General features: G+C 37.0%; 1 protein-coding gene across 1 annotated transcript; it reads left to right on the top strand.

The window, feature by feature from the left end:
* Window positions 1-4,362: 4,362 nt before the first annotated feature.
* Window positions 4,363-14,448, top strand: trib2 (tribbles pseudokinase 2). Its single transcript, XM_051875922.1, has 3 exons — window positions 4,363-5,470; window positions 6,137-6,429; window positions 12,365-14,448. The coding sequence occupies exons 1-3, from the start codon at window positions 5,201-5,203 to the stop codon at window positions 12,837-12,839; spliced, it is 1,038 nt and encodes a 345-aa protein (XP_051731882.1). The 5' UTR covers window positions 4,363-5,200; the 3' UTR covers window positions 12,840-14,448.
* Window positions 14,449-25,741: the final 11,293 nt, after the last annotated feature.

Raw genomic sequence — 25,741 nt, 5'->3', positions numbered from 1 at the left:
CTACAAAGACATAGCTGAGACTATTTAAGGTTTTTAATAAACTTTAACATGCAAAAAACGTATCATAGGGATAGTTCACCTAAAAATGAAAATTCAGCCATCATTTACTCACCCTCATGTCTTTCGAAACCAGTCACTTCCTTTCATGTCCAATGAATGTCCAACACTATATTGTCCAATGTCTGTCCCTCACACAAATCTATTGTATGGCTTTAGAAGATAGAAATACAGCACACTAGCTGTATGGACTACTTTTAAAATGCTTTTTTGTCCTTTTAGAGCTTGTCAGCTCCTGGATTCCATGTTATTTCCTTGAATAGAGGAACATTCCCCAAAATGTTCCACAAAAGAAAGAAAGTCATACAGTATGGGTTTGAAACAACATGAAAGTGAGTCAAATCAAAGTCCCTTTCAAGGAAAGTCTGTTCAGTCAGCAGCCATAGTTGCCTGGCAGCTATTTCAGGCATCCAAGACCAAGTCCCATCTATTTGAATGGAGGAATCCTGAAATCTCAAAAACTGGTGGTCGAACTCACAATTAAATAACATATTTTAGATCAGCAACAAAATCTGACATGAACTGTCCCATAAATGTTGTTTCTTATGCAAAAGAATCCGTAAAAAAAAAAAGCTTATTTTTCAGGCTAGACCAGCCAATGCGCATGCGCGACTTTGCGCGGGTCTCAGGTTTCTTTGGGAATGGGAGCTTCTAATGGCAGCTACACTGACGCAATGACTTTACCAATCAGCGATTTGCTGTTTTATTTAGAAGGCGAGCGTATTCCGCCATATAGAGTACCTCAGGGATGACGTGTTTTTGTAGGCAAAACCCGGAAGCGAGTTAGCATTTTAGGACTTCCGGTTCCATCGCACTAAAGTCTATGGGTTTTTTGAATGGGTTTTTGTTAAATCGCCTGAAATAAGGTCTGTGGTTAACAAAGCCTCTAAATATTTTCACGTTTTGATCTATGACATAAAACACACCAGTTATAACCCGCTTGAGATTTTTAAACCTTTATTGTGTCTTAAAAACGGCGGTTGCTAACAAATTGCTAAAAGGGACATCATTTCTCATGAAAAAGTGGATAAGTATTCATACACGGCGCAGATCATAATCAGCGAGCATGTTTTTAAATAAAGTTGTTTTTTAAATAAAGTTTGAGGAAGCTTGGCGGTGGTGACGTTGATCCGCGACTATGGTGTGCTGTAGTCCGTTTATAGCCTACTGTTAGCTTTTTATATCTGACGACTTTATTTAGGCTTCAAAATGTATAAATGTTGTGTTAACTTGTAAAGATTATCTTGATAGACAAAACGTGTAAGTGTCATAACCCTTTGTTAAACACAGAGCTTATTTTTTGCGATTTTCCAAAAGTCTATGGGAAAAATGCATAGGTTTTTGATCGAGGGAACCCGTGCGCCGCTAACTTCCGGGTTGGCCTACAAAAACACGTAATCCTTGAGGTACTCTATTGTGCGTTGCTGTTTCTCACTTTCATAAGTAATAGGCAAGACAAAGCCAGGCATTTTATTTATAAAGCACAATTAAAAACCATAGTTAGTTGACCAATGTTCTGCACAATCTTTAAACATATGCAAAAAGCAAACATACATTACACACCAATATTATACAACACAGACATAACTGCACAACATGAAATTACAAAATACCAACAAATCAATAAATAGTTTTTAAAAGATATTTAAAAGACACCAGTGTGGAGGCTATACTAATATTCAAAGGCAAACTGTTCCAGAGCCTCGAAGCCAACACTGAAAAGGCGTGATCACCCCATAATTTACATTTTGACCTAGGAACAGTCAAGAGTTTCTGCTCAGAGGACCTAAGTAATAGGAGTGCACTGTCTTTGTATATCTATATTCTTTGGTAAAATGCAACAGTTTTCATTTTGGATGAACTCTCCATGTAACATTTTAACTGTGGGGTACATAAATATGTCACTCTACCCACCATTCACTGTTACACACAATAAACACTGTGTGAATGTACCAGTGGGAGGCACAACAATGCCATTCATCCAAAACACACAAATGAAAAAAAAAAAAAAAAATCCCCTTGATTCCTCAATGTTCTCTTCCAGTACATGTAATCAGTTTTGAAATTCAACACCAACTCGTACAAATCACAACATTGTGCAAAAAAATAACAAGACACGATACAACTGGAACAGATTACACACAGACATAACAGACAGCATTGAGTTTATGTCACTCATCAGTCAAACTCTCAGATCATTGCGGTAAAACTTACATCACTTCATCAACGCCACACTGAGTGAATGAGCATGATGTACCAGCTCTTGTGAAATAATGTGGCAGATATATGAGTCATATCTAAATATGACATCATGGTCCTGAAATTGCAGGGTACAGCAACATTTGTTTTTGAGGAATAATTTTTGATTATGAATGAATCTTGGGTGATTATGGTGAATATTTTTTATATTTGCATATTTTTATATATATATATATATATATATATATATATATATATAATGAAATTTGCTTGATTGTCAGAAAATAGTCACAAGACAAAAAATGGTGCTAAAAATGAATTTTTTATTTAGAATTATTATTATCATTATTAAATATATTAGGCATGCCTTATATGTATAAATATTTTATTTATTTATTTTTAGCATGGACTATGAACAGGACATATCCTGTAGCCTTATATGGAAATAATATGCCCGAAATTGTTGTAGTGGCTATAGCTGCAGTATGGATGTCCACACATCTGTTTTTTGTTCAGAAACATGGTACGGCATCCTGCATTTCTAAAGCAGGGAACAGACATGCTATTAACGTGTGGATTTAACCCCAGTCACCATCTGGCAAAGAACTCCATTACTTCTGTCTACATACACTACCTGCTTGGTGACCTACTTGTTCTTGTTATTTTCCACATGTCAGGAAAATAGTTTTGAGAGTTTTGTAATGATGTTTTGTAATAGCTTACGTTTCCGTAAACAAAAGTCAGATGCCCGAATATGTGAAATATAGACGCTTGTGATTGGACGGTGCACGTAAAAACAAGTGCTGTCATTATTTATCAAATTATTATACATGTACACATCACTAATATAAAAATATATTTTATATGCTTAAAACGTGTTATGTTTAAAAAGATAGCTGATGTTCCGCTCAGGGTGATCAAATACGAAAGATGAACCCTCAAAAGGAAATTATGACACAAATGTATATAGATACACACATATATTATGCTTAATTCTCATTGCGACATAGTTAAAGGATTAGTTCACTTCAGAATTAAAATTTCCTGATAATTTACTCACCCCCATGTCATTCAAGATGTTCATGTCTTTCTTTCTTCAGTCGGAAAGAAATTAAGGTTTTTGAGGAAAACATTCCAGGATTTTTCTCCATATAGTGGACTTCACCAGGGTACAACGGGTTGAAGGTCCAAATTGCAGTTTCAGTGCAGCTTCAAAGGGTTCTGCACGATCCTAGATGAGGAATAAAGGTCTTGTCTAGCAAAACGATTGGTCATTTTCTAAAAAAAAATAAATAAAAATGATATATCACATACCACAAATGCTTGTCTTGCAGCGCTCTGCGATCCGCCACGCATTACGGTAGAAGGTCACGCATGATGTAGGTGGAAGTACTCCATCTAATTTTCTCCTCCAAATTCAAAATCGTCTGATATTGTTGTTTTACCATTTTTTTTTTGTAAAGGGCGTTTGAGTTAATCTTTGCACATTCGCTTTGTAGACACTGGATCAGTACTTCCGCCTACGTCACGCGTGACCTTTCCAACGTAATTACGTCATGCGTGGTACATCGCAGAGCTAGTGCAAGATGAGTATTTGTGGTTAAAAAGTATATAAATATATATTTTTTTTTTTAAAAATGACCAATTGTTTCGCTAGATAAGACCCTTATTCCTCATCTGGGATCGTGTAGAGCCCTTTGAAGCTGCACTAAAAACTGAAATTTGGACCTTCAACCCGTTGAACCCCTCTGAAGTTCACTATATGCAGAAAAATCCTGGAATGTTTTCCTCAAAAACCTTAATTTCTTTTCGACTGAAGAAAGAAAGACATGAACATCTTGGATGACATGGGGGTGTGTAAATGTTCAGGAAATTTTCATTCAGAAGTGAACTATTCCTTTAATCAGAGTTTGATGTCATTTTTGCACCATTGCACAAACCAACTGACATCAAAGTCCCTTTAAGGCTGACATTTAATCATAACACACTCTAGAATTCATCATATAGACAGATAATTTAGGGTGCTTCAATTAAATTGTAAGGACAACAATTATCTCACATGACTGCACGGATGGCTTGCTTGCAAGACTGTGGATGTGTCAGCATCAAGCGAGCGGCCAATAGGAGAGCGCTTTGGCCGTGACGTCAGGGGGGCTGGTCGTGCGCGTGGAGAGCTCCAGTCAGTCCCGCGAGCGCAGTCAGTCAGTCAGCTCGTGTGTGTAGCTGACCCTTGCGTTCAATGGACTAGATTCCCAGCCACGTAAGTAAGATGATGAAGATAATGGTGTCTTGTTGCTGAAACAAGGGATAGGCCCGGGGAGAACGTCGGCCGTCCCTTTTTGTCTTTGTCCAAATCAGATTCATCCGCCGGAGATCGTCGGAGTTTAGTTGCTCGCGAGGAAGAGGACATCCACTTCCCAGGCGTAACAAAAGGCGGCTCGCGACCTGGAGGAAATTTTTCCTAGCCATATTTGGTAGATGCACGGACATGATTCGCGTGGAGGCTCGCTTAAAAGAACACGGAGCACCCTCTCAGGATATCTGAACACAGCCGGCACTTTTTGCCTTTTAATTTGATGCAAAAAATCTATTCTTTACCTGCTGCGCTGCATCGACCGTGACGTCACAACCTTTACATTATACCGTGCCGATACATGCATTTTTGGCTCTAATAACAAAACCGTGCTTTTCTTTGAGGGCACAGTGAGCATAGAGGTCACAATTCGTGCATGCACGTCATTGCATTTGTGCTCAAATGACGCCACATTGTCATTGCAATTAACGCACATGCATACGATCATCAGTTTGAGCATTAAAGTCAAGGGGAATCGCCGCTGCCTTCATGCCCAGTGTTAAATAGAGGGCATCTGTCTGTCATTCACTTCCACCCCCCTCTTGAGACCGTCTGAACCCTCCTGAACTGGACGAACCTCCTCCTATACTCATGAACATACAGAGATCCAGTCCCATTAACATTTCGCGTTATGGGAGATCGAGGTATAAAGCACACGACTTTGAGGAGCTATCTTGCCTAAGGACTACAGAATCCAGCCAGAGTTTCAGTCCCAATTTAGGATCTCCCAGCCCCCCTGAGACCCCTGACTCCTCTCACTGCATTTCTTGCATTGGAAATTACCTTTTGTTGGAGCCCATTGAGGGTGACCACGTTTTCAGAGCCACCCACCTGCACAGTGGGGAAGAGCTCGTGTGCAAGGTAAGAGAAAAACACACTTATGCATGTCATTTTTTTTGTAATGGAACACTTATGCAGTTGCATCAGCTATTGATAGAGACATAAGCATGACATGCATCTCTGGCTTATTGCATTCATTACCAATGTGTTTTATGATGCATTATCAAATGTATGTGATTCTTCAACAGTGACATGAAGTGATGAGTTACAGTCACGTGCAAAAAAAAAAAAAAAAAAAAGCATGAGGGAATACCCCTGGAAAGTGTGTGTGCATACAGCCATGCATTCATGCATGCAAGTCCACATGACTTTGAAACATAAGACACTCTGAATGGGCTGACATGGGCAAAGAGCCATTAGTGAAAACCTCTTATCTTCCGATGAGAGAATGGCCTCCGATGTCCACCGCTGTCGTGTTATATTTAGCCCGTTTCTCTCTTTTAGGTGTCTGTTACTAAGCAACATTAAAATTCAATGTATGTTTTGGGGACTCGGAGATGCAGCAGAGGTGTAATGCCTTTCGACTCTGCGCTGCATGGATTTCCATTCTTTTGTTTCAGAATTATGCATTGTATCTAACGATACTGTACTCTTGTCTTGGGGGGCTAATACCTTTGTACTCCACCTGAGATGTTGGGAAATCGATGACGACTACTAATTGAATTCAAAATGCTCTCTCTTCTCCAGGTGTTTGATATCAGTCGATACCAGGAGTCCTTGGCTGCTTACTTCGTGCTGGGCACCCATGAGCACATTAACCAGATAGTGGAGATTCTTCTGGGGGATACGCGAGCGTATGTGTTCTTCGAGAGGAGCCATGGCGACATGCACTCTTTCGTTCGCACTTGCAAGAAGCTGCGAGAGGAAGAGGCTGCCAGACTTTTCCATCAGATAGCATCAGCTGTGGCGCACTGCCACGACAACGGCCTGGTCCTCAGAGACCTCAAGCTGAGGAAGTTCGTCTTTAAGAACGAAGACAGGTAAAGAATTCACTAATAAAGTGGTTGCATTCAAACAGAACATGCACATTTGATCTTTAAAGAGAGTTTTGCATGGAGGGCACGTTATTTACAAAATGTGATTGTAGCATGGTAAATATCATGGTATATTAAATTCACTTGACAAACACTGTTTTATTTCCAGTGCTGGTGTATTTCCTATTGAAACAAACATATTGAAGGTGTTTTTAAATAGCCAGTAGCTTTTAGCTTGTATACAATCGAGAACAATGATTTGCTACTTGCTATTTTTAGTTGTTGGCAGGTGGTGTTAAGGGACATTCTCATTCTAGAGAGCATTTGATTGTACACAAAATTGGTTACACCCCTGAGTTAAAGATCATAAATATTTTTGGTCAATTTTTTTTGGGGGAAAAAAAAAGACTAAAGGCCCATTCACACCAAGAACTATAACTATAAAGATTACGATAAAGATATTGTTCTAAAAATCGTTCTAAATACGAAAGAATAGCAGTATCCACACCACAGCTATAACGATATAGAGAAACGATATTGTTGGGATCACTTTCAGAATAATTTTTTTCCAACTGCTGAATGATAAAACACTGACAGCCAATCAGAATCCATTCTAATTTAAGGGCTCGCGCATTTAAAATGGCAGATGACATTGCGGAGAAGTTAATCGCCGAGGTCCAGAAAAAGCCATCCTTTTCAAGGATACTGTAAAGAAAATGGATATATGGAAAACAGTTGGTCATACCCTTGGAATAAATGGTGAGAAGTATTAACGATGAGATCATTATGCGAGGCTAGCAAACAGTGTAAAATAAAATTACCTCAGGTATCCAGCGTTAGTTTCGACAACATTGTCTTGCTTCCTTTGAAGTTGCAGTGAAAAAGACTAGGCGTTGTTTTTATTCCACTATATTGACTTTGTCTGCTAAATTCACTGTTAGATTAGATCGATTACACTAGCTATTCACTCGAAACGGCATGCTGAGGACATCTGCTGGTAAAGCTGTGTAAATGCAACAAGAACAGCAAAAACATGTTGTACACACTTTGAAACCGCGGCGTGTGAGCTTAGAATAAATAGACCATTATCATTCGTTGGTGTGAATGCAAATATAGTTATCGTTATAATTATCTTTATAGTTATCGTTCTTGGTCTGAACGGGCCTTAAACGTAAAAAGTTTATATTTCGGTCGGATATGTCAGTAGCAAAAAAAAAAAAAAAAACGATGCACCTATTACTAAGTTTACATGATGTTAAGGAGAAAGAGAGCACACTTCTGCTGCATGCAGTCTGCAAATTCGGTATATATATTGTTGAGTACCCAAAAAAAAAGTATCAGTATCGGACTCGTTCTGGAAAAAGTTGTAACGGTGCATCCCTACAAAAAAGGTCCATTGTCTACTGTCAATATTGTAGTGACACATAGCTCACACAGAAGTCACTTTCAAACAAACTAGGTCTCGTTGGTCAAAGTGGCGAAACTGAGTTTAATCCCGTTGCGAAATCAAAGGTAAAAGTGACCGCACCCTAAATTTTGCGAACTTTTAGAAGAGAATATTATCATATAAATGGCCTTAAAGATGGTTGACGAGCAAAAAGCGACACAAGTTCTTCAGTGAGGTAGTCTGTGGTGTAAATCAAAGTACTGTGGTTTTACCATCTCATACAGTGTACTGTACCATGGTGCCGCCACAGTTCTTTTTTGTAACTAGTTTTAAAATGTATTGACTGTCTGAAATGCTACAGGTCTTTATTAATGTACCCATATAGGGTTTTAAACAGTGCATTTACAGTATCAGTCTAATGTGAAATTAGGGTGATATTGTAAATGCATTATTTAAAGTTAACATCGAACATGTTATCTTTTTTATAACACATGTTTCTGGTCTTGTGAAACTATGCATTAGCGATTTTTTTTTTTTTTTTTTTTTTAAACCGAACCTGAAATTAAAGATTTAATTCAGCCAAAAACCGAAATCCAGTTTCAGTCAATGGTTTTGGCCTACTGAAACGATTTCTTCCAAAACCTAAAATTAAATTTTTTACTTTTTGTTTGTGGTTATTTTTGGTTACTAAAGTTTTGGTGCATCACTACTCTTCATGTCATTCATTTGTTATTACGATAAAAAATTACGATTTTTCTTTTATGCTCCGTCTTTGAAATACTTTGGCTGACTTTGCCAAACCCTCAAATTTTTCGACCCCTCTCCTCCAACTTTTGGCAATCCGATCAGTTTCCAATGGATAACATAAAGTCCCGTCCTCTATTTTGTTTTTCTTTTTTGCATGTTCTGTTTCGCTCTGAAATATGTCATGTTGTGGAAGTAAAATGGGTTTTGAAGGCATTGCATGTTGACTTTTTTTTTACTAAATGAACATGCCCATATGTTTGGCAGTAAAATTAGTCTGAAATAATCCCAAGTGTGTGTTATGAATCTGGGTGGCCTTCCCGTTTAAGCTAAATGGCAGTTGCCCCACTGGCCAAATGAGTCAGCTCAGCTAGATTCCCTCTGGCTCACTCGATGGAAATGGAGAACGTTGCCCGCTGCTTAAAATGTGAGCTCGGTGACCTTACTGTTCCCATGCTCTGTGGTCTGGTGCGTCAGCCGTCCACCTTTCAGTGAGTGATTGCAGATGAGCGCAAGTAGACGTGGCCAAGGGTGGTGAGTATTACCCTGGCCAGAAATCAAACACCAAGGGCGCACCAAGATTGGAACCAGAGAGGAAAATGAGCCAGACAGAACTGCATTCTTTGGCGTAGTGGGTTCCTGACCTGGTTATGTCATGAAGGACACTCGTAAGATTCTACTGTCACACGCTAGAGACCGCAGTGCAGTTCTTCTGGAATCACTCCCTAATGTAATAGTTTGTGCGTCCACATGTCCTCCTCCGTTTTTCCTGCTTTCGTGTGGGCCGGTGTTCTTTGCAGGCTCTTGACCTGGTGTAACTCAGCTGCGTCGTGGAGCTGTGACTCACATATGCTGCATGTCATTAAGAGAATATTTCCAGCATGCCGTGTTCTCTTTACACAGAGGCATTCTGCCGGTGCATGGAAACGGGTCACAAGTTCAGGTCAGAGAAGGGGCACCCTGTTCATTTCTGACCTTCAGGTAATTTAAACACCCTTCAACGCATCCACGCAGCAGGATGCCGCTTGTCGTGAAAAATAATATGACTATTTTGAGCTTCGAGGATTGGATGTTTTGCTGAGACTCAGTGGGCGTACGGTTTCATTCGGATAGTTTCTGATTCAGAATCTGAGTCACGAGGCAGCGTGCAAAAGACCTCAAAGATGTTTTTATTGCATATGCTGGTTTTATTTTTTGTCTTTGTTTGTAACTTGGGCTGCACAATAGAGCTGAACTCTCAGTGTTTTTCAGCTTTTTGACAATTGAGCAATGTCACATGAGCAAGAGTGCACATAACTGTATTAAAGTTTGGGGTTGGTAAGATTTTTAAAAAATTGTTTTTATAAGAAGTCTCTTAGTCTCTCCCAGACTGCACAAAACACACACACACACTCTTTGATGAATAGAAAATTAAAAGAACAGCATTTATATGAGAAATAAATCTATTGTATATGTATTTACTGTCACTTTTGATCAGTTTAATACATCCTTGCTGAATAAACATATTAATTTTATTCATTCATGTATATGTAAATCCAATATGTTCACTTTTATCTCAGTATTTTACTAATTGTTACCACTTGCTTTTAAGTTTATGGTGCAAATGAATCATTGAATCATAGTTATGAATCTATTTATAGAAACTGGACTGATTCGTGAACATGATTTAAACTTACCCTAAACCTGTTTTTGCTTAAGTTTAAATCAGAGGCCTTATTAAAACTATCTGTCTTGATGCTCAGAAAAACTGCTAATTAGTCTGACACACTTTTTAGAAAACGTAATGGCCAAATAAAAAGCATCTTAAAATACCACACTATTCATTGTGAATATACTGTGAATGTATACCAGATTGTTTATCAGGTTGTTAGAAACATGCTTCATGTTTCGCATTATTGTGCAAATTACAAGATTACAGTGGAAAGGATCACAGGGAAATAGTGATGGTTTGAGGAATTCCATCTGTGGTGCTGCATTATTCCTGCTTTTTATAATTCTGAGGATGAATTCCAGATTTCCCTCTGGATTACAGTGGCAGGAATGTCCAGAGGCTATCTTTATATTGGTTTTTTATGCAAGGGATTTACCATCCAATATATAGAGTATATTTATGCTTTGCTGTCAAAAGCTACTATCCTATAACTATAGTAGAGGAAAATATGATTTGAAAGGTTTTTTCATTTTGGATTGGCAGATTTTGAAGTATAAAAATTATCAAATTGTTTTTGGCCAGGTCATTCTTTTGCATTAAAGGTCATAGGTATTTGTATCATTTTTGAGTGATCCATCATGAAAGCCAACACAATCGAACATTTGCTTCATTGTTTTTATTTTAAAACTAACTTTATTTATTTTAAAACAACTTTCAATGTGCGTAATGTTTTCCGCTTTTGTTCAGTTTTGTTCATCTGGATTTTTGTTCCATTTCATGTACCTTTTTAGTAATTTCCCATTAAAATTTGATAGCTTGTTTAATTTTTATATAATCCATTTTGAAAGCCAGCTTAGCTAATGGTGCGTCCAAAATTGCATACTGTATGGTAGGTACTACTTATGGTTTAAAACTTACTTTGCGACCTTTTAAGTACATTCTGTATAGTATGAGTGTGTGTAGTATGAGTAAAATTCGGACATACTACATCTGCCATGTTGTCATTGTCATGTGACATAGGGCGTCAGTTGCGTCGCTTCACTTCCATTCGCAATTCCTCTCCCATGGCCTCATGGGACTTCACAATCTCGCCAGAAGCAGCAGGTCATCCGGGTACTTTTCGCTAGTATTTTATGAATACTATGAATTCGGACATACTACTCTGCGCACATACTGTTTTTTACCTAATATAGAGTATGGAAGTAGGCATATTCGGACACAGCGCAAATGTTTGTTTTGTGTTTTCTTTTTTTTTTTTAATTATCCATCTTGAATTTGTTCCATTTCATGTATCTTACAATTTTCAATGTTTGTTGCTTATTCCTCTTTGAAGGTCAATGATGGTCCCATTTAACTGTTACATGATCTGTTTTGAAAGCCAACAAACCCATAATTTTATACCTTACAACCCTCTACGGACAAAAAAAATGTAAAAAAAAAATCTACATAAATATAATCTAAAATATAAAAGTAGAGGTAGATTATGTACAGAAATTGAATAAAGTAATCAAATGTAAAATAACACTGCATAGTCTTCATTGTATAAATTAAATGCAGATGATTCCTTATCAATGTTACAAAAGTTATTCAGTCAAGACAATGGAGTTTTTGTTTTTTTTCAGTAAGTCTGTTGTTTGATTAACACTAAAAACACAAACAGCAGCAGGAATATTAGGCTGCTGTCACTTTAAGACATAATGCACAGACCCAATATACTGACATACTGACACTTGCGTTTTATTTCTCGACTGTTTACGTTCACTTAACACATAACCGACTATGCTTACTATGATACTCGCCGAGACAGGCATTTTGACATAATTTTATGTGAAATTGTCCATTCAAGCCCTGCATGTGCCCTTTTGTTCTCTCGCGTTGAGTGTACGTGTGAGAGATGGCGACAGGGCGTTCTCAGCCAAGCGACAGTGCGTAAAGCGTAAATATCTGCGCTAAACTTATTTTTTGCCTCTAACTCAATTACAGGCGACTGTAATTTTACAATTTACTAGCCATTGGCTAATTAAAGACATTTTTTAGTCGCCTGTCATGAAATTTGGTCACATATGTGAATGATTTACTCTCATTGTAGAGGGTTGCTTTATTATGTGCATAATGTCTTCAAGTATGTTTTTAATGTGATTCTTTATTGTCTTTCCCAGGAGCCTTGTAAAATTGGAGAGTTTGGAGGACACGTACCTCCTAGAAGGGGGTGATGATTCTCTCTCGGACAAACACGGCTGTCCAGCCTACGTCAGCCCAGAAATTCTCAATGCAAATGGCAGCTATTCTGGTAAGGCAGCGGATGTTTGGAGCTTAGGCGTGATGCTCTACACCATTCTGGTGGGCCGCTATCCATTCCACGACGTGGAGCCCAGCTCGCTCTTTAGCAAGATCCGTCGCGGCCAATTCAGCATCCCCGAGACGCTAACGCCCAAGGCGCGATGCCTCATCCGTAGCATCCTGCGCCGAGAACCGGCGGAACGCCTCACTTCCCGAGAGATCCTGGACCATCCCTGGTTCTCGGCTTCCGTCGGCCCGGCGGCCACCGCCAACCACGGAAGAGGCGAACGCGAGTTGGACCAAATGGTACCGGAGGCCAATATGGAAGAAGAACTAGAACAGTTCTTTAGCTGAGCACAAGCTCGTCAGACATTATGCCACGTCCTTTTAGATTATCAGAAAAAAGAAATACACTCATTACAGTGGTGTCTATCGTTATTTCTCATTCCGTGGAGAGACCTGGTCGGTTCTGGCTAGGGTGGCGTTGAACGCCCTAAGCTACGACTTCTGGACAAAGATAAATGCTGATGGCGTTGAGTGATGTAGCAAGACTTTGGTTTTTCGTTTATTTCCGTTCTTTTTCATGTTTTCATTTTACGTGGTGCTCACGAGGCGTACGAGTCACAGTAAGCTACAAACATGCATTACAGCACAGGAGACCGCAGCCAAGGAACAAAGAAAATATCAGGCAAAACTGCTAAACCTCTCCTGTTTCCAGCATCGATTTGTCGAAGTTGTTGACCGTGTCTTCGTTTTATTTTTTTTAATCTTTTCCTTGAATGCTATTTGTTGGTTGTGCCCCAATCTGATCCTCAGTTTATTTAAAGTATATCAGTAAACCTGTTCGCTCTTTGACAGCCCTCCACTTCAATACCGCAAACACCATGTCATGTTTTTTTATTTCTGATCCATTACGGCTGCATTAAGAAAGATTTTGTGTTGCATTAAGCTGTTCCTTTTACTATTATTGCTGCTTTTTTTTTCTGCTCTAACCATAACTGAAACTTTCTCCGTGAGCCTTCATAAAATTAAAAACGTCAAGCACTTGACTCGCCTAGGCTTGGAGATCCTCTCTGAACTAGTCTCATATATTTAACTTTTAGTTTGTTTCTTTTGCTGGAGCAAAATGTATCTTTTTTTTTTTTTAATTTTATTTATAATGTAACTACTACTACTATATTTAAAAAGAAATACGTGCAGGGTTTTTTTGTTTTTCTTAACCGCCAGTTTTCACGAATATTGTAGGCAATACATTTGACACAGGACAGGTTTGACTTTTTGTACCAAAGTTTGTCCCAAGTTGGAAGGTCTACGATTTAACGTCAGTGCCAGTAATCACGCACCCCAAACTCACGCTGACCGTACCCGTATTTTTTTTGTTTTTTTGCATTTAACTCCATAAATATTAGACGATATTTCTACGACTACACCGTCTCGAGTACCTCATGTTAACTACTGCCTGCATAGGTCTGTGAAATGATCATGTTTTGAATGGGTACATGTAGACATGTTTCGTCGTATATCAATGTTACTTGAAATCGTGATTTATATCTAGTCAATGGCATGTGCCCTTTGAATGCTTTAGCCTGCCTAGCAAGAGGGGAGTTTGTTTTTTCCTTTCTTTTTTTTTTCCCTTGAAGAATCTTGCAAAGGATTTACTAGGAGTCCAGTTGTGCTTTGGAGTTCCTTTTCATCGTTTTATTTTTTGTTTTTTCCTTGGTCATTGTGCTTTTCCCTCGTTATGTAGAAGGAACTTGCCTACCTAATTTGGTGCTGATTAGGTGCTAATTTTGAAGGATGTTTTTCTTTTTTCATTCTTTTTTTTTTTCTCTCTCTCATGATTTCAAGGGGAGGGGGGAGTGCATGGTGGGATATCTGCCTCAGATGCTCTGATTGTAATGTATCAAATTTTGGTGTTTTGTCCAGATTTATTCAGTAAATAAATTGTGAACTGCACACTGAATGCTGTATCTTTTTATACAATCTCTAAAGCACGTAAACAGACAAATAAAACAACTAACTGGTCACGTTCAATCATATTGTACATATTTAAAACATTTTAAAAGCACATATATGCATGCATGCCCATATACGTGTATATAATGTATTTACATGTATGTATTATATAGTATTATGAAGAGATGGTGTATAAAACATATGAACACATTTTCCAAACCTTTCACTCAATATTTACAAAAAATATTGGTGTAATAATTGGCTCACATCATTATAGGAGTTTAAAAAACCCTAAACCAACTTTTTTTAAACTCAATATAACAATATATAGGTTTAATTTCCATATATATATATATATGTGTGTGTGTGTGTGTGTGTGTGTATAAATATATATATATATATATATATATATATATATATATGTACAGTATATATATACATACATATACATTATATATATATATATATATATATATATATATATATAATGTATATGTATGTATATATATATATATATATATATATATGTATATAGTCAGTACAGTACAGTGTAGAACTCGCAGTAGAAGAATAAATACTTCTGTTAATTGTCAGAATTATCATATGGTGCCAATAATCTCAAAATGGATGATTAATTGGCTGGCCTGATATATTACTTTTTTATACCCATTGGTGTTCATAATTTATAGTCTCTTTCTAGTTTAGATTATTTAATGCGTTTGATCTTCCGGACATTAAGACCTGTGATAATTCTCATGCAGACATCAGTCTTTGACTTTAAAAATATAAAGCCCCCCCCCCCCCAAACAGATTGGTTGATTTCATTGCTTGACTGCCACTAAATCTGACTAAAGCCTGCTGGGAAATAATCCATCAAATACAGATTAATGTCTTGTGCATTGGGCCCATTTTATATGACCTGCAGCCTCGGTGTCATGTGCAGTCACGCCGTTCAACATGCCGTACATTTAACACTTGTGTCCCTTGTGGACCAGACCATGATAGTTTTAGTTTCAAAAGATTTGGTCAAGGATTTCCAACTAAAACACTGCAGAGAGTTTGCCAAGAAGTCTGAATTGCTTAACAAGTAAAGACATTTCACATTATAAGAACATTTCAGATTAAAATATACTCTTAAGTGGCAATGTGCAATATCAAAAGCTGTTGATATTTCATCTCAGCACCTCTAAATACATATGCAAATGTGTTCTTGTACAAACACACCTCCACACTTCCAGAAAAGGGTGTTTTTTTAACGTAGGCAGTAGCCATGCTGTGTTCAAAATAGATTAGTGCATTTGTTGTGCTAGATGTGTATATGCCATAACACTTGGCACAAGTTCAACTAACGCATGGAGCTTCTGAATATGATAGTGAGCAGTATGCACTTTTGGGTTTATCCACCTGACCATTTTGCATATGTATATACACACACACGCGCGCATATATTATTTGCTAATGCAGCAAAGAGACACTGTCCATTCAGAAGCATATTTACATTTGATGGAAGTTGAAGGGATTAGTTGCAACATCCATTAAAGCAAGGTTACAGCAAAAAGATTTAATTTCTGATGGGTGCAAAGGGTATTTTAATATCCTGGGGTTCATTACCCAGACCCCATTTAATAGAGCCTAATTAGCATTTGCATCTGATAAGAACAGGCAATAGTTGTGCATGCAAATCCATATAAAACACCATAGTGTTTTCATAAATAATATTTCTGGAGATAATCTTCTCTAATCACTGCTGAGACGAAATTGAATATCACACTGTGTAAGACACCATTAGGTTGACAGTTACTGCCCATTGTGCTCCTTTTAATTTGGCCCTGCACCATAGTGTGGAAGTAATGGCTTTCAGTGGGGTGATAATCATCTGGAACATTGTTCATCTTACGCCCCCTGGTGGACAAATGAGAATTGTGCCCCATTTTCTACAAATTAATCCCTTGCATCCCATCCAAAACCATTGTGCAAGCATGAATGTTCTCCACAGGTGATATTTCTTTGTTTTTATATTGATTTAGTGCTAAAATTGACTGTCGCAGCAGTGTAACCCATTCACAGCTTTACCCTTCCTCTAATCCTCTTTAATGTGTGTTGTAGCAGTATTATATTGTGTCTGTTGTCATTCAGGTTGTCCAGTTAATCTCTCACTGCAGACATCTGGATGAACAGGCACACAGCCATTAGACTGTAATAGAAATTATTCCATTTGTGCCTATATATTTAAGGCTCATTTTATTTGCAAAGGTTACTGCTGAATGAAGAAATCACATGGTTCCACCTCAGGCCTAAAATGTCATTCCCTTAAGTTTGATCATCAGAAACATCACATCATTATTTTTAAAGGTGTAAATGTCACAGCAGCAGGATTGAACACACAGTGAAGGACATATGGAAATCCTGCATATTCTCAGAAAACTCTTTTTAATATTTTACTAGAACACACGTTGGCAATGAAAGCGTTATTTTATTTTAGTTTTTAGAAATTAAATATGGAGTTGAACAGGGACATGCCAATTAGCTGATATTCAGATGAAAAACAAACATTTAAAAATAAAATTAAGAAATATTTAAAGGGTTAGTTCACACAAAAATTAAATTTCTGTCATTAATTACTCACCCTCATGTTGTTCCACACCCGCAAGACCTTCATTCATCTTCGGAACACAAATTAAGATATTTTTGATGAAATCCAACAGGTATTTTTTATCCTCCATTGAAAGCAATGAAATTACCACATTCAAGGTCCAGAACAGTAGTAAAAACATTGTTAGTCGATGTGACTGCAGTGGTTCAACCTTAATTTTATGAAGCGACAAGAATACTTTTATGCGCAAAAACAAGACAAAAATAACGACTTTATTAAATAACGACTCTTCTGTGTCATTCTCCTATGCTGTTTATGTCCAGCGCTGCCAGGTTCTATGTCAGAACGCTGATTCATTATTGGCCGAATCACACGCATGCGTCATGCTGCTCACATGACCAGAGCCGGCCAATACTGAGCCAGCGTTTGGACGTAAACACGGAAGCTCTGCAACATAAAAAGCGTAGCAGAATGACAGGAGAGAGACGAATTTGTTGAATAAAGTTATTTTTGTTTTGTTTTTGCGCACAAAAAGTATTCTCGTCGCTTCATAATATTAAAGGGGTGGTTGATTATGATTTCACTTTTTTAACTGTAGTTAGTAGTTAGTATGTAATGTTGCTGTTTGAGCATAAACAACATCTGCAAATTTATGATGCTCAAAGTTAAAAGCAAAGGGAGATATTTTCTTTTAAAGAATTCTGTTTAAGGACTACAACAAATGGCTGGTAGGGACTACAACGAGCTTCTTCCTGGGTTAGTGACATCACTAACCCTAAAATTTACATAAACCCTGCCCCCAAGAACACACAACAAAGGGGTGAGGCCATGTTATTACAATACAGTACGTAACACAAATGCAATAGCATGTCATAAAAGTAAGAAGATGACAACATGACAAGTTAATTAAACTAAACTATACCTGTTGTATCTTCATGCAGCATATATTCTCTGGCTCTGTAGGATCTTACAACAGTTCCCACATGAGCGATTTATAGATTATCATGACAGAATATGCTAATCAATGACTTTAAGATAGTTAACTCCACATCAGCTACATAAATTCATCAACTAACCATTCAGAAACATCCTGTTGCATTCTACATGTTGTCACTTCTTCTTGAGTCTCTCCATCATTGTCCGACTCTGGTTTAAACATAAAAGTCTGAACAGTTTCTGACATTTTCAGTGAGTCTGTGTGAGGTAATTGTAACTGCTAACATGAGCTCTTGAAACTCCGCCCTCTTCTTGAGCTCATTTGCATTTAAAGGGACACACACAAAAACGAAGCGTTTTTGCTCAACCTCAAAAAGTGACAAATTTAACATGCTATAATAAATGATCTGTGGGGTATTTTGAGGTAAAACTTCACATACACACTCTGGCGACACTAGAGACTTATTTTACATCTTGCAAAAGTGGCATTATATGACCCCTTTAAAGTTGAACCACTGCAGTTATGGCGACTGTTTTAACAATGTTTTTACTACTTTTCTAGACCTTGAATGCGGTAATTTCGTTGCTTTCAATGGAGGATAAAAAAAACCTCAAGGATTTCATCAAAAATATCTTAATTTGTGTTCTGAAGATGAACGATGGTCTTACAGGTTTGGAACGACATGAAAGTGAGTAATTAATGACAAATTTCATTTTTGGGTGAACTAACCCTTTAAGAAAATATTTAATAATAAATACTCTTTTTCTTTAAAAAATGAAGGGAAAAAATCCACAGTATTTGTGTGTGCTGTATATATATACTGTGTATATATAGGCCTATATATATTACTAATGCAGCAAGAAAAACTTGGAAACAAGCGGGTTGTAAAGGCAAAAAACCCTATGAAAATAAAATGGACTTTATTGGTGTATTTATAAAAATGTCTTTGTTTGCCCTGTGTATTTGTGCTACTCTGATTTAAAGCACACTGCGTCTAAACACTAATCAGGATGCAGTGGAAATTTCCATTAAAATGCAGCCTTTTTCCCATTCACTGATCAATCATTAATCAGTTCAGTCTTTGCATCATTATATTGATTGTTTTATTTGAAATCAACAACACACATAAGCATTTTACCCCCAGATGATAATGTGTGAATACAACCATACTGAGAAAGCGAATGATTGAGCTCAGCACGTTATGAATATGATATTGGCAGAAATCAGAGGAATTAAGAAGCCCAGCGGGGCTCGACGTGCCGTAAACTGCCAGTGATGGGATGGTGTTGATTTTGCCGTGCAGTTGGAGCTCCTCCGTGTTTATTTATCTTTTCCTGCCTCATTCCAAAACAGAAGCTGCTCAAACCAACTCTAGGAAGCAGGCCAGAGCTAACGTTTCACTAGTGTGTTTCTCCCTCCGCTCGTTTTCAGATCCTAAACAAAGCTTGTGTGGATATGCCAGTATGTTGTAGCTTACATCTGGCTTACGGGCTTTTCATTATCCCGCATGTCAATAAACAGGAGTTCCTCCTCTGGAAGGGAGCGAATGGGAGCAGAAGCGTTTTGACAATGCAGCTACTGTAACCGCAGGGACCAATCAGAGTAAAGTAACTTGTGCCAGCATTAGTAATTGCATGAGATACGGGAATCCCGGCCTGTGTGTTTCCTATCCCAGCAGAGCACAGTTTGTGTACTAACCCAACCCAACCTAAACACCACGAACAGACTGTTACTGTTGTTCCCTCGAGGTCGTGGCCACTCAATATGTCCTTTCCCGCTGACACTCTGAGCTAGTTTACTCTCCTCGTAACCTCACGATCAGCTGAGCCACTGGATGCAATTCATTAGTGATTCAGCTCGATCATTAACTGACTCGATCGGTTATTGGGTTGCTGGTTAATCCAGAACACAGATCTCATAGATTTCATGGGGGTCGTGCATGTGCTGTTTAATTTAAATCATGAAAATCACTGTAAATAACAAGTGGATTTTACTTAACTGCAATATATATATATATATATATATAACTATTAACATAAATATCATATATTTTATATATATAAATATTCATTTATAAAAGAACTTAAATATTTATAAATATTATATGGTTTTATAAAATATTCATGAACTATATATAAAAAAAGATAATTGTATTAATTGTATAATTGTGTGTGTGTGTATATATATATATATATATATACTGTATGTCTCAAACACTACAGTACTGTACAGTGCAGTAAAAATATAATAAAATAAAATAATATATATTAACTGGATACACTTAAGAGTTAAGTGTTGAATTCCCCCCCCCCCATGTTTTTTTAAAAAAATTTAAATTATACATCATATATCATATATCATATTTTATATTCATTCATAATTTATTTATAACTGAAAATTTAAATATTTATAAATATATGGCTTTATAAAATATTCATGAATTCTATAAAATTATATAATATATTTATAAAAAATATAATATAGTTCGTAAATATTTTATGTATGTAATAATTAAATTTATATATATATATATATATATATATATATATATATATATATAAATTAATTATTACATAAAATATTTATGAACTAGGCCTATATAAAAATAAAAGATATATGTATATATGTGTGTGTGTGTGTGTGTGTGTGTGTGTGTGTGTGTGTGTGTGTGTGTGTGTGTATAGTGTCTCAAACACTCAGTGCAGTAAAAATATAACAAAATAAAATTATATATATTAACTGGGACTATATTTTAAGGAATCTGATGTTTAAACAGGTTGACATATTAAGTATGCACAGATAATTGTAATAAAACTTAATAAACATAAGAGTTAAGTGTCGAATTACCCCCCAAAAATTCACATTTGTTTTTACATTTTTAAAATTAAAATAATATTTTTATGATAAGTTATGCTTTGGTTCACTGTTATTGAGCAACGACCAGTAGATGGCGCACTCACATACTAATTAAGAGCTGTTCAGTGGTGTATTTTGTATTATTTGATGTATTTTAAGACATAAAAGTCCTTTTGCCATGGCAATGATTGATTCAACCACAGTTATTTTTTTTTTTACTTCAAATAAACAAAACAAAAAACTGATAACTTGATATTAGCCAGCACTCTAAAAATAAATTAATTAATTAATTAATTAAAAGGGTCACAGAAAGATTCTGAAAGCTTTTCAAAAATGATTTTGTATTTGAAATGGTTAATAGTAAGGACTGATGACAAACAGGATTTAAAATGAAATGAAAAGTCTTGTAGAAGTAGAAATAAAACTGGTATCCAAGAGGGCAGCTGAAATTGAAATAAAAATGAATCAGCATCTTCCATCATTATTTTTATGCTTTACTATCCATCTCTTATTTTTGTTGTTGAAAAGCAATAAAAAAATGTTTTTTTTTCCCCAGAAAAGCAATTTCCTTTCTTTATACTCTTATATTAGTACCACATAAACTGTTACAATACTATAAAATGAAACCTATTAAATGCAAACGGCTGGCAGATATATTATTTATATATTTTTAGAGAATAATCTGCATGTGGTGTGCACCAATATTTATGTTTTACCTCTAATGTCTAGTCTATAGATAATTTCTGCAATCAGAGAGATCTCTCAAAGTATTGTTATGAAATTCACCCAAAAACAAATGATCTGCTTTGCACATTTATTCTATAGCTTTATATTGTTGTTTTATGTCAATATCGCCTCATTTGTTCTTTTTTTAAATTGTTTTCTAGGTGAAACATGCAACCTCTGAGCAATGTGTTGAGTTCAACCACTAACAGAAAAGATAATTGCTAGTTTCTTCATTCATCTTCATCAAACTGTTGGTCAGCTGTGCTGGTGGTTTTGGTTTCACACAGGCTGGTTAAATGGTCAGCAAACAGCCCAGCTGAAGCCACATGATGACAGTATTGGCTGTGCATGTGTGTATCTCAGCACCCTTTTTCGTCAATACGCAATTATCCTCCCTGTTGCACTTCCTGTGGATGGGAAATGCCGAAAATAGAAACGGGAAGCATTGTCTCCTAATTGCAGCTAACAGTAGTCACTTGCCGTATTGATCACACATTAGATGCGGGCTGCAGAAGGGAGGTTGTATGAAGTGGATTAAGGGTTGTCTGTTCCTTTCTTAAAGCCTCCAATTAATGTCTCCGCACACAAGGGTTTTTCTGAAATGTTTAAGGACCACTCTTCATCGTCATGGTGGTCGCTTTATGTATGAAGTGCTCTTCCTGAAACTGAGAATATCTTAAACTGAGGATTAGGATGTCCTTGTTCAGCCTCTTGTGTTGTGCTTTTCTAATGCTTTTCTAGTGCTTTTCTAATGTTTTACACTCTTCCTGAACATTATGTGAGTGTACAATGTGATTTTCTTTTACACTGTTTTCTCCTTTGTGTTCTTTTTTAAATCAAAGTAGCATTTTAAGCATGTAAAAGTATGAAAGGCCATTCAAGACATATTTCAAACTTTACTCTCACGCATTCAAGGCAACATTTTCCATTTTTATTTAGTTTAACTTGATGTAGCCTACTAAAAAGAAAAGAAAAAAAATGAATAAAAAATACTGTATATAGACATGTTAAAAAACAAAAAGCAAATTACTAAAACTTTAAAGGGTTAGTTCACCCAAAAAATGAAAATTTTGTCATCATTTACTCACCCTCATGTCATTCCAAACCATAAAGATTTCATTCATCATCAGAACACAAATGAAGATCTTTTTGATGAAATCTGAGAGCTTTCTGTCCCTCCATAGACAGCTATGCAACTACCACTTTGACGCTTCAAAAAGTTCATAAAGAGATCGTAAAATTCATCAATATGAATTGAGTGGTTTATTCCAAATTTTTCTGGAGACTCGATCGCTTTATATGATGAACAGATTTCATTTAGGCTTTTATTCACATATAAACATTCATCAACACACATCAGTTGTGGTAAACGGAAGCTCAATCATGCTTGCTTGACGTGCGAGAACCAATGAGGTTCATTCTCGTGTTATGAGCTTCCACAAGAACCAATGAGATTCATTGTCGTGTGTTACGCAGCACTTTGAGCTTCTGGAAGAACCAATGAGGTTCATTCTAGTGTGTTACGCAGCACTTTTGAGCTTCCACAAGAACCAGTGAGGTTCATTCTCGTGTGACACGGCATGTTTGAGCTTCCACAAGACGAATGAAGTTCATTCTTGTGTGTTATGCAGCACTTTTGAGCTTCTGGAAGAGCCAATAAGGTTTATTCTCGTGTGACGCAGCACGTTTGAGCTTCCACAAGAACCAATGAGGTTCGTTCTCGTGTTACGAGGCATGTTTGAGCTTCCACAAGATGAATGAAGTTCATTCTTGTGTGTTACACAGCACTTTTGAGCTTCTGGAAGAGCCAATGAGGTTCGTTTTCGTGTGTTACGCAGCACATTTGAGCTTCCACAAGAACCAGTGAGGTTCATTCTCATGTTACGAGCTTCCACAAGAACCAGTGAGGTTCATTCTCATGTTACGAGCTTCCACAAGAACCAGTGAGGTTCATTCTCATGTTACGAGCTTCCTCAAGAACCAGTGAGGTTCATTCTCGTGTGACGCGGCACTTTTGAGCTTCTGAAAGAGCCAATGAGGTTCATTCTCGTGTTACGCAGCATGTTTGAGCTGCCACAAGAACCAATGAGGTTCGTTCTCGTGTGTTACGCAGCACATTTGAGCTTCTGCAAGAACCAGTGAGGTTCATTCTCGTGTGTTACGCAGTGCGTTTGAGACTCAGCAAGAACCAGTGAGGTTCATTCTTGTGTGTTACGCAGCACTTTTGAGCTTCCACATGTTACGCAGCACTGTACTGTTCCTTTAAAATGAATCAACCACACAACATCTGATCCTGTTTACAGATACCTTCTCTGAGCAGTGTGGGGTGAGGGATAAGAAGCAAAGGTCAGACCCTGGCGGTACATTAAACTAGCCGTTTGCTGATGAATGGAGTTGTTAGTGAACTAGAGGTGGATAATCCGACCATACAGGTGAGCCTTTTTCTCTAGTGACCAATTACCCGGACTGCTCTGTCCAGCCTTCATAATGGAACATGGACTAACGGGGGAGGTCAGCAATTTAGATGCTATTTGGATCTTCGAGTCTTTCTTTCTCTGTGCATCTAATGGAAATTGAACTGTATGTGCAGTGCAGCAAGCAATGGACCTTATAGAGCATTTCTAGGAAGTCCTTTGAATTCAAGAACGGCCCGTCCATTTGAAAAATATCTATTTGAGGAGCTTTGTGAGGAACTGCTTTAAAGTCGACATGAAACGGCATTTAAAACCCATTTTAATGTGACATATTTCTTATTTTTTGAGTGAAATAGAATATTTAACAAGAAAAAATGTGAGATGGGACTTGATTCAGTGCATCAGGAATTGATTAGATCATAAAAAGTGTAAACAAATTTGTATACCAAATTTGATTTCATAATAACGTACGTATAATGAAGTGAAATGAGAGATTATTCTTCTTTAATAGTGGCTTAAAATACAACATTCATCTTTTTTGGTCACTTTTACATTTATTATTGTAAATAATAAATGCTGAAAGATGAAAACATATTTAGCACGGTTTAACCCGTGTTCCTCCTTTAGGGGTCACACTTATTATCCTTCCGATCAAATCAATGTAATATATTTTTGTTCAAAATTATTTTTTTTTAAAAATGTAAAATGTTTCGGTCAAAAGTGACTGAAGAGCAGCAGAGGGTTAAAACTGAAAATGACCACATTAAAACATCAGAAATAATGAAGGTCACAACAGAAAGGAAAACTGTTGATCATGGCAAAGCTGTGAATATTTTGCTTTAGATATTTCCCATATAGCCTATTACACTCTTTTGAACGAATACAAATACATGTAATTGTAAACATATACCATTTTCCCACAGTGTTTTTTCATAGCTATTGACCAAAGGCCTGTTCACACCAAAGAAGTTAACTATAACAATAACAATAACGATAAAGACATAGTTCTAAAAATATAAAAGAATAGCTGAGTCCACACCACAACTAGAACTATAACGATAAAGGCACAGAGAAACAATATCGTTGCAATCACTTACTGATGAACGATAATTACATTGACGGCCAATCAGAATCTATCCATAGACAGCAATTTAACTGACACTTTCAAGGTCCAGAAAGGTACTAAAGACATTGTTAAAACAGTCGATGTGACTGCAGTGGTTCAACCTTAATTTTATTAAGTGACGACAATAATTTTTGTGCGCAAAAACAAAACAAAAATAACGACTTTATTAAACAATATCTTCTCTTCTGTGTCATTCTCATACGTTGTTTACGTCCAGCGCTTCCAGGTTCTACGTCAGAACGCCGGCTCATTTTTGGCCAGCTCCTGAGTCAGCATCACACGCTGCTGGTCACGTGGTCAGCTTTGGCCAATACTGAGCTGGCATTCGGACGTAAACACGGAAGACTTCACTATGCTTACTGCGGCAACTGTGTAAGAGAAGAGATTGTTGAATAAAGTCGTTATTTTTGTTTTGTTTTTGCGCACAAAAAGTATTCTTGTCGCTTCATAACTTTAAAGGGACACCCCTGGTGTTAAGACTCGTATGGCTTAATATAATGTAAATGATGTCTCTTACTGAAATATGCAGTAGAAAACCCATAAAAGATTTATGTTATTTAAAAAAATCCATGACATATTTGGACCGATTTGGACAATGGGCGACGCCATTTTGTTTAGGTGCACAGTGCATTCTATGTCGATGACGTC

The sequence above is a fragment of the Ctenopharyngodon idella genome, chromosome 20 (assembly GCF_019924925.1).
Source record: "Ctenopharyngodon idella isolate HZGC_01 chromosome 20, HZGC01, whole genome shotgun sequence".
Lineage (NCBI taxonomy): Eukaryota > Metazoa > Chordata > Actinopteri > Cypriniformes > Xenocyprididae > Ctenopharyngodon > Ctenopharyngodon idella.
This window is presented reverse-complemented; position numbering and strand designations above follow the sequence as displayed.

Coding starts and splice junctions, on each gene's coding strand:
- trib2 (XM_051875922.1), top strand. CDS start 5,201: ATGAACATACAGAGATCCAGTCCCATTAACATTTCGCGTTATGGGAGA. Junction 5,471..6,136: donor GGGAAGAGCTCGTGTGCAAG/GTAAGAGAAAAA, acceptor TCTCTTCTCCAG/GTGTTTGATATCAGTCGATA. Junction 6,430..12,364: donor GTCTTTAAGAACGAAGACAG/GTAAAGAATTCA, acceptor TGTCTTTCCCAG/GAGCCTTGTAAAATTGGAGA.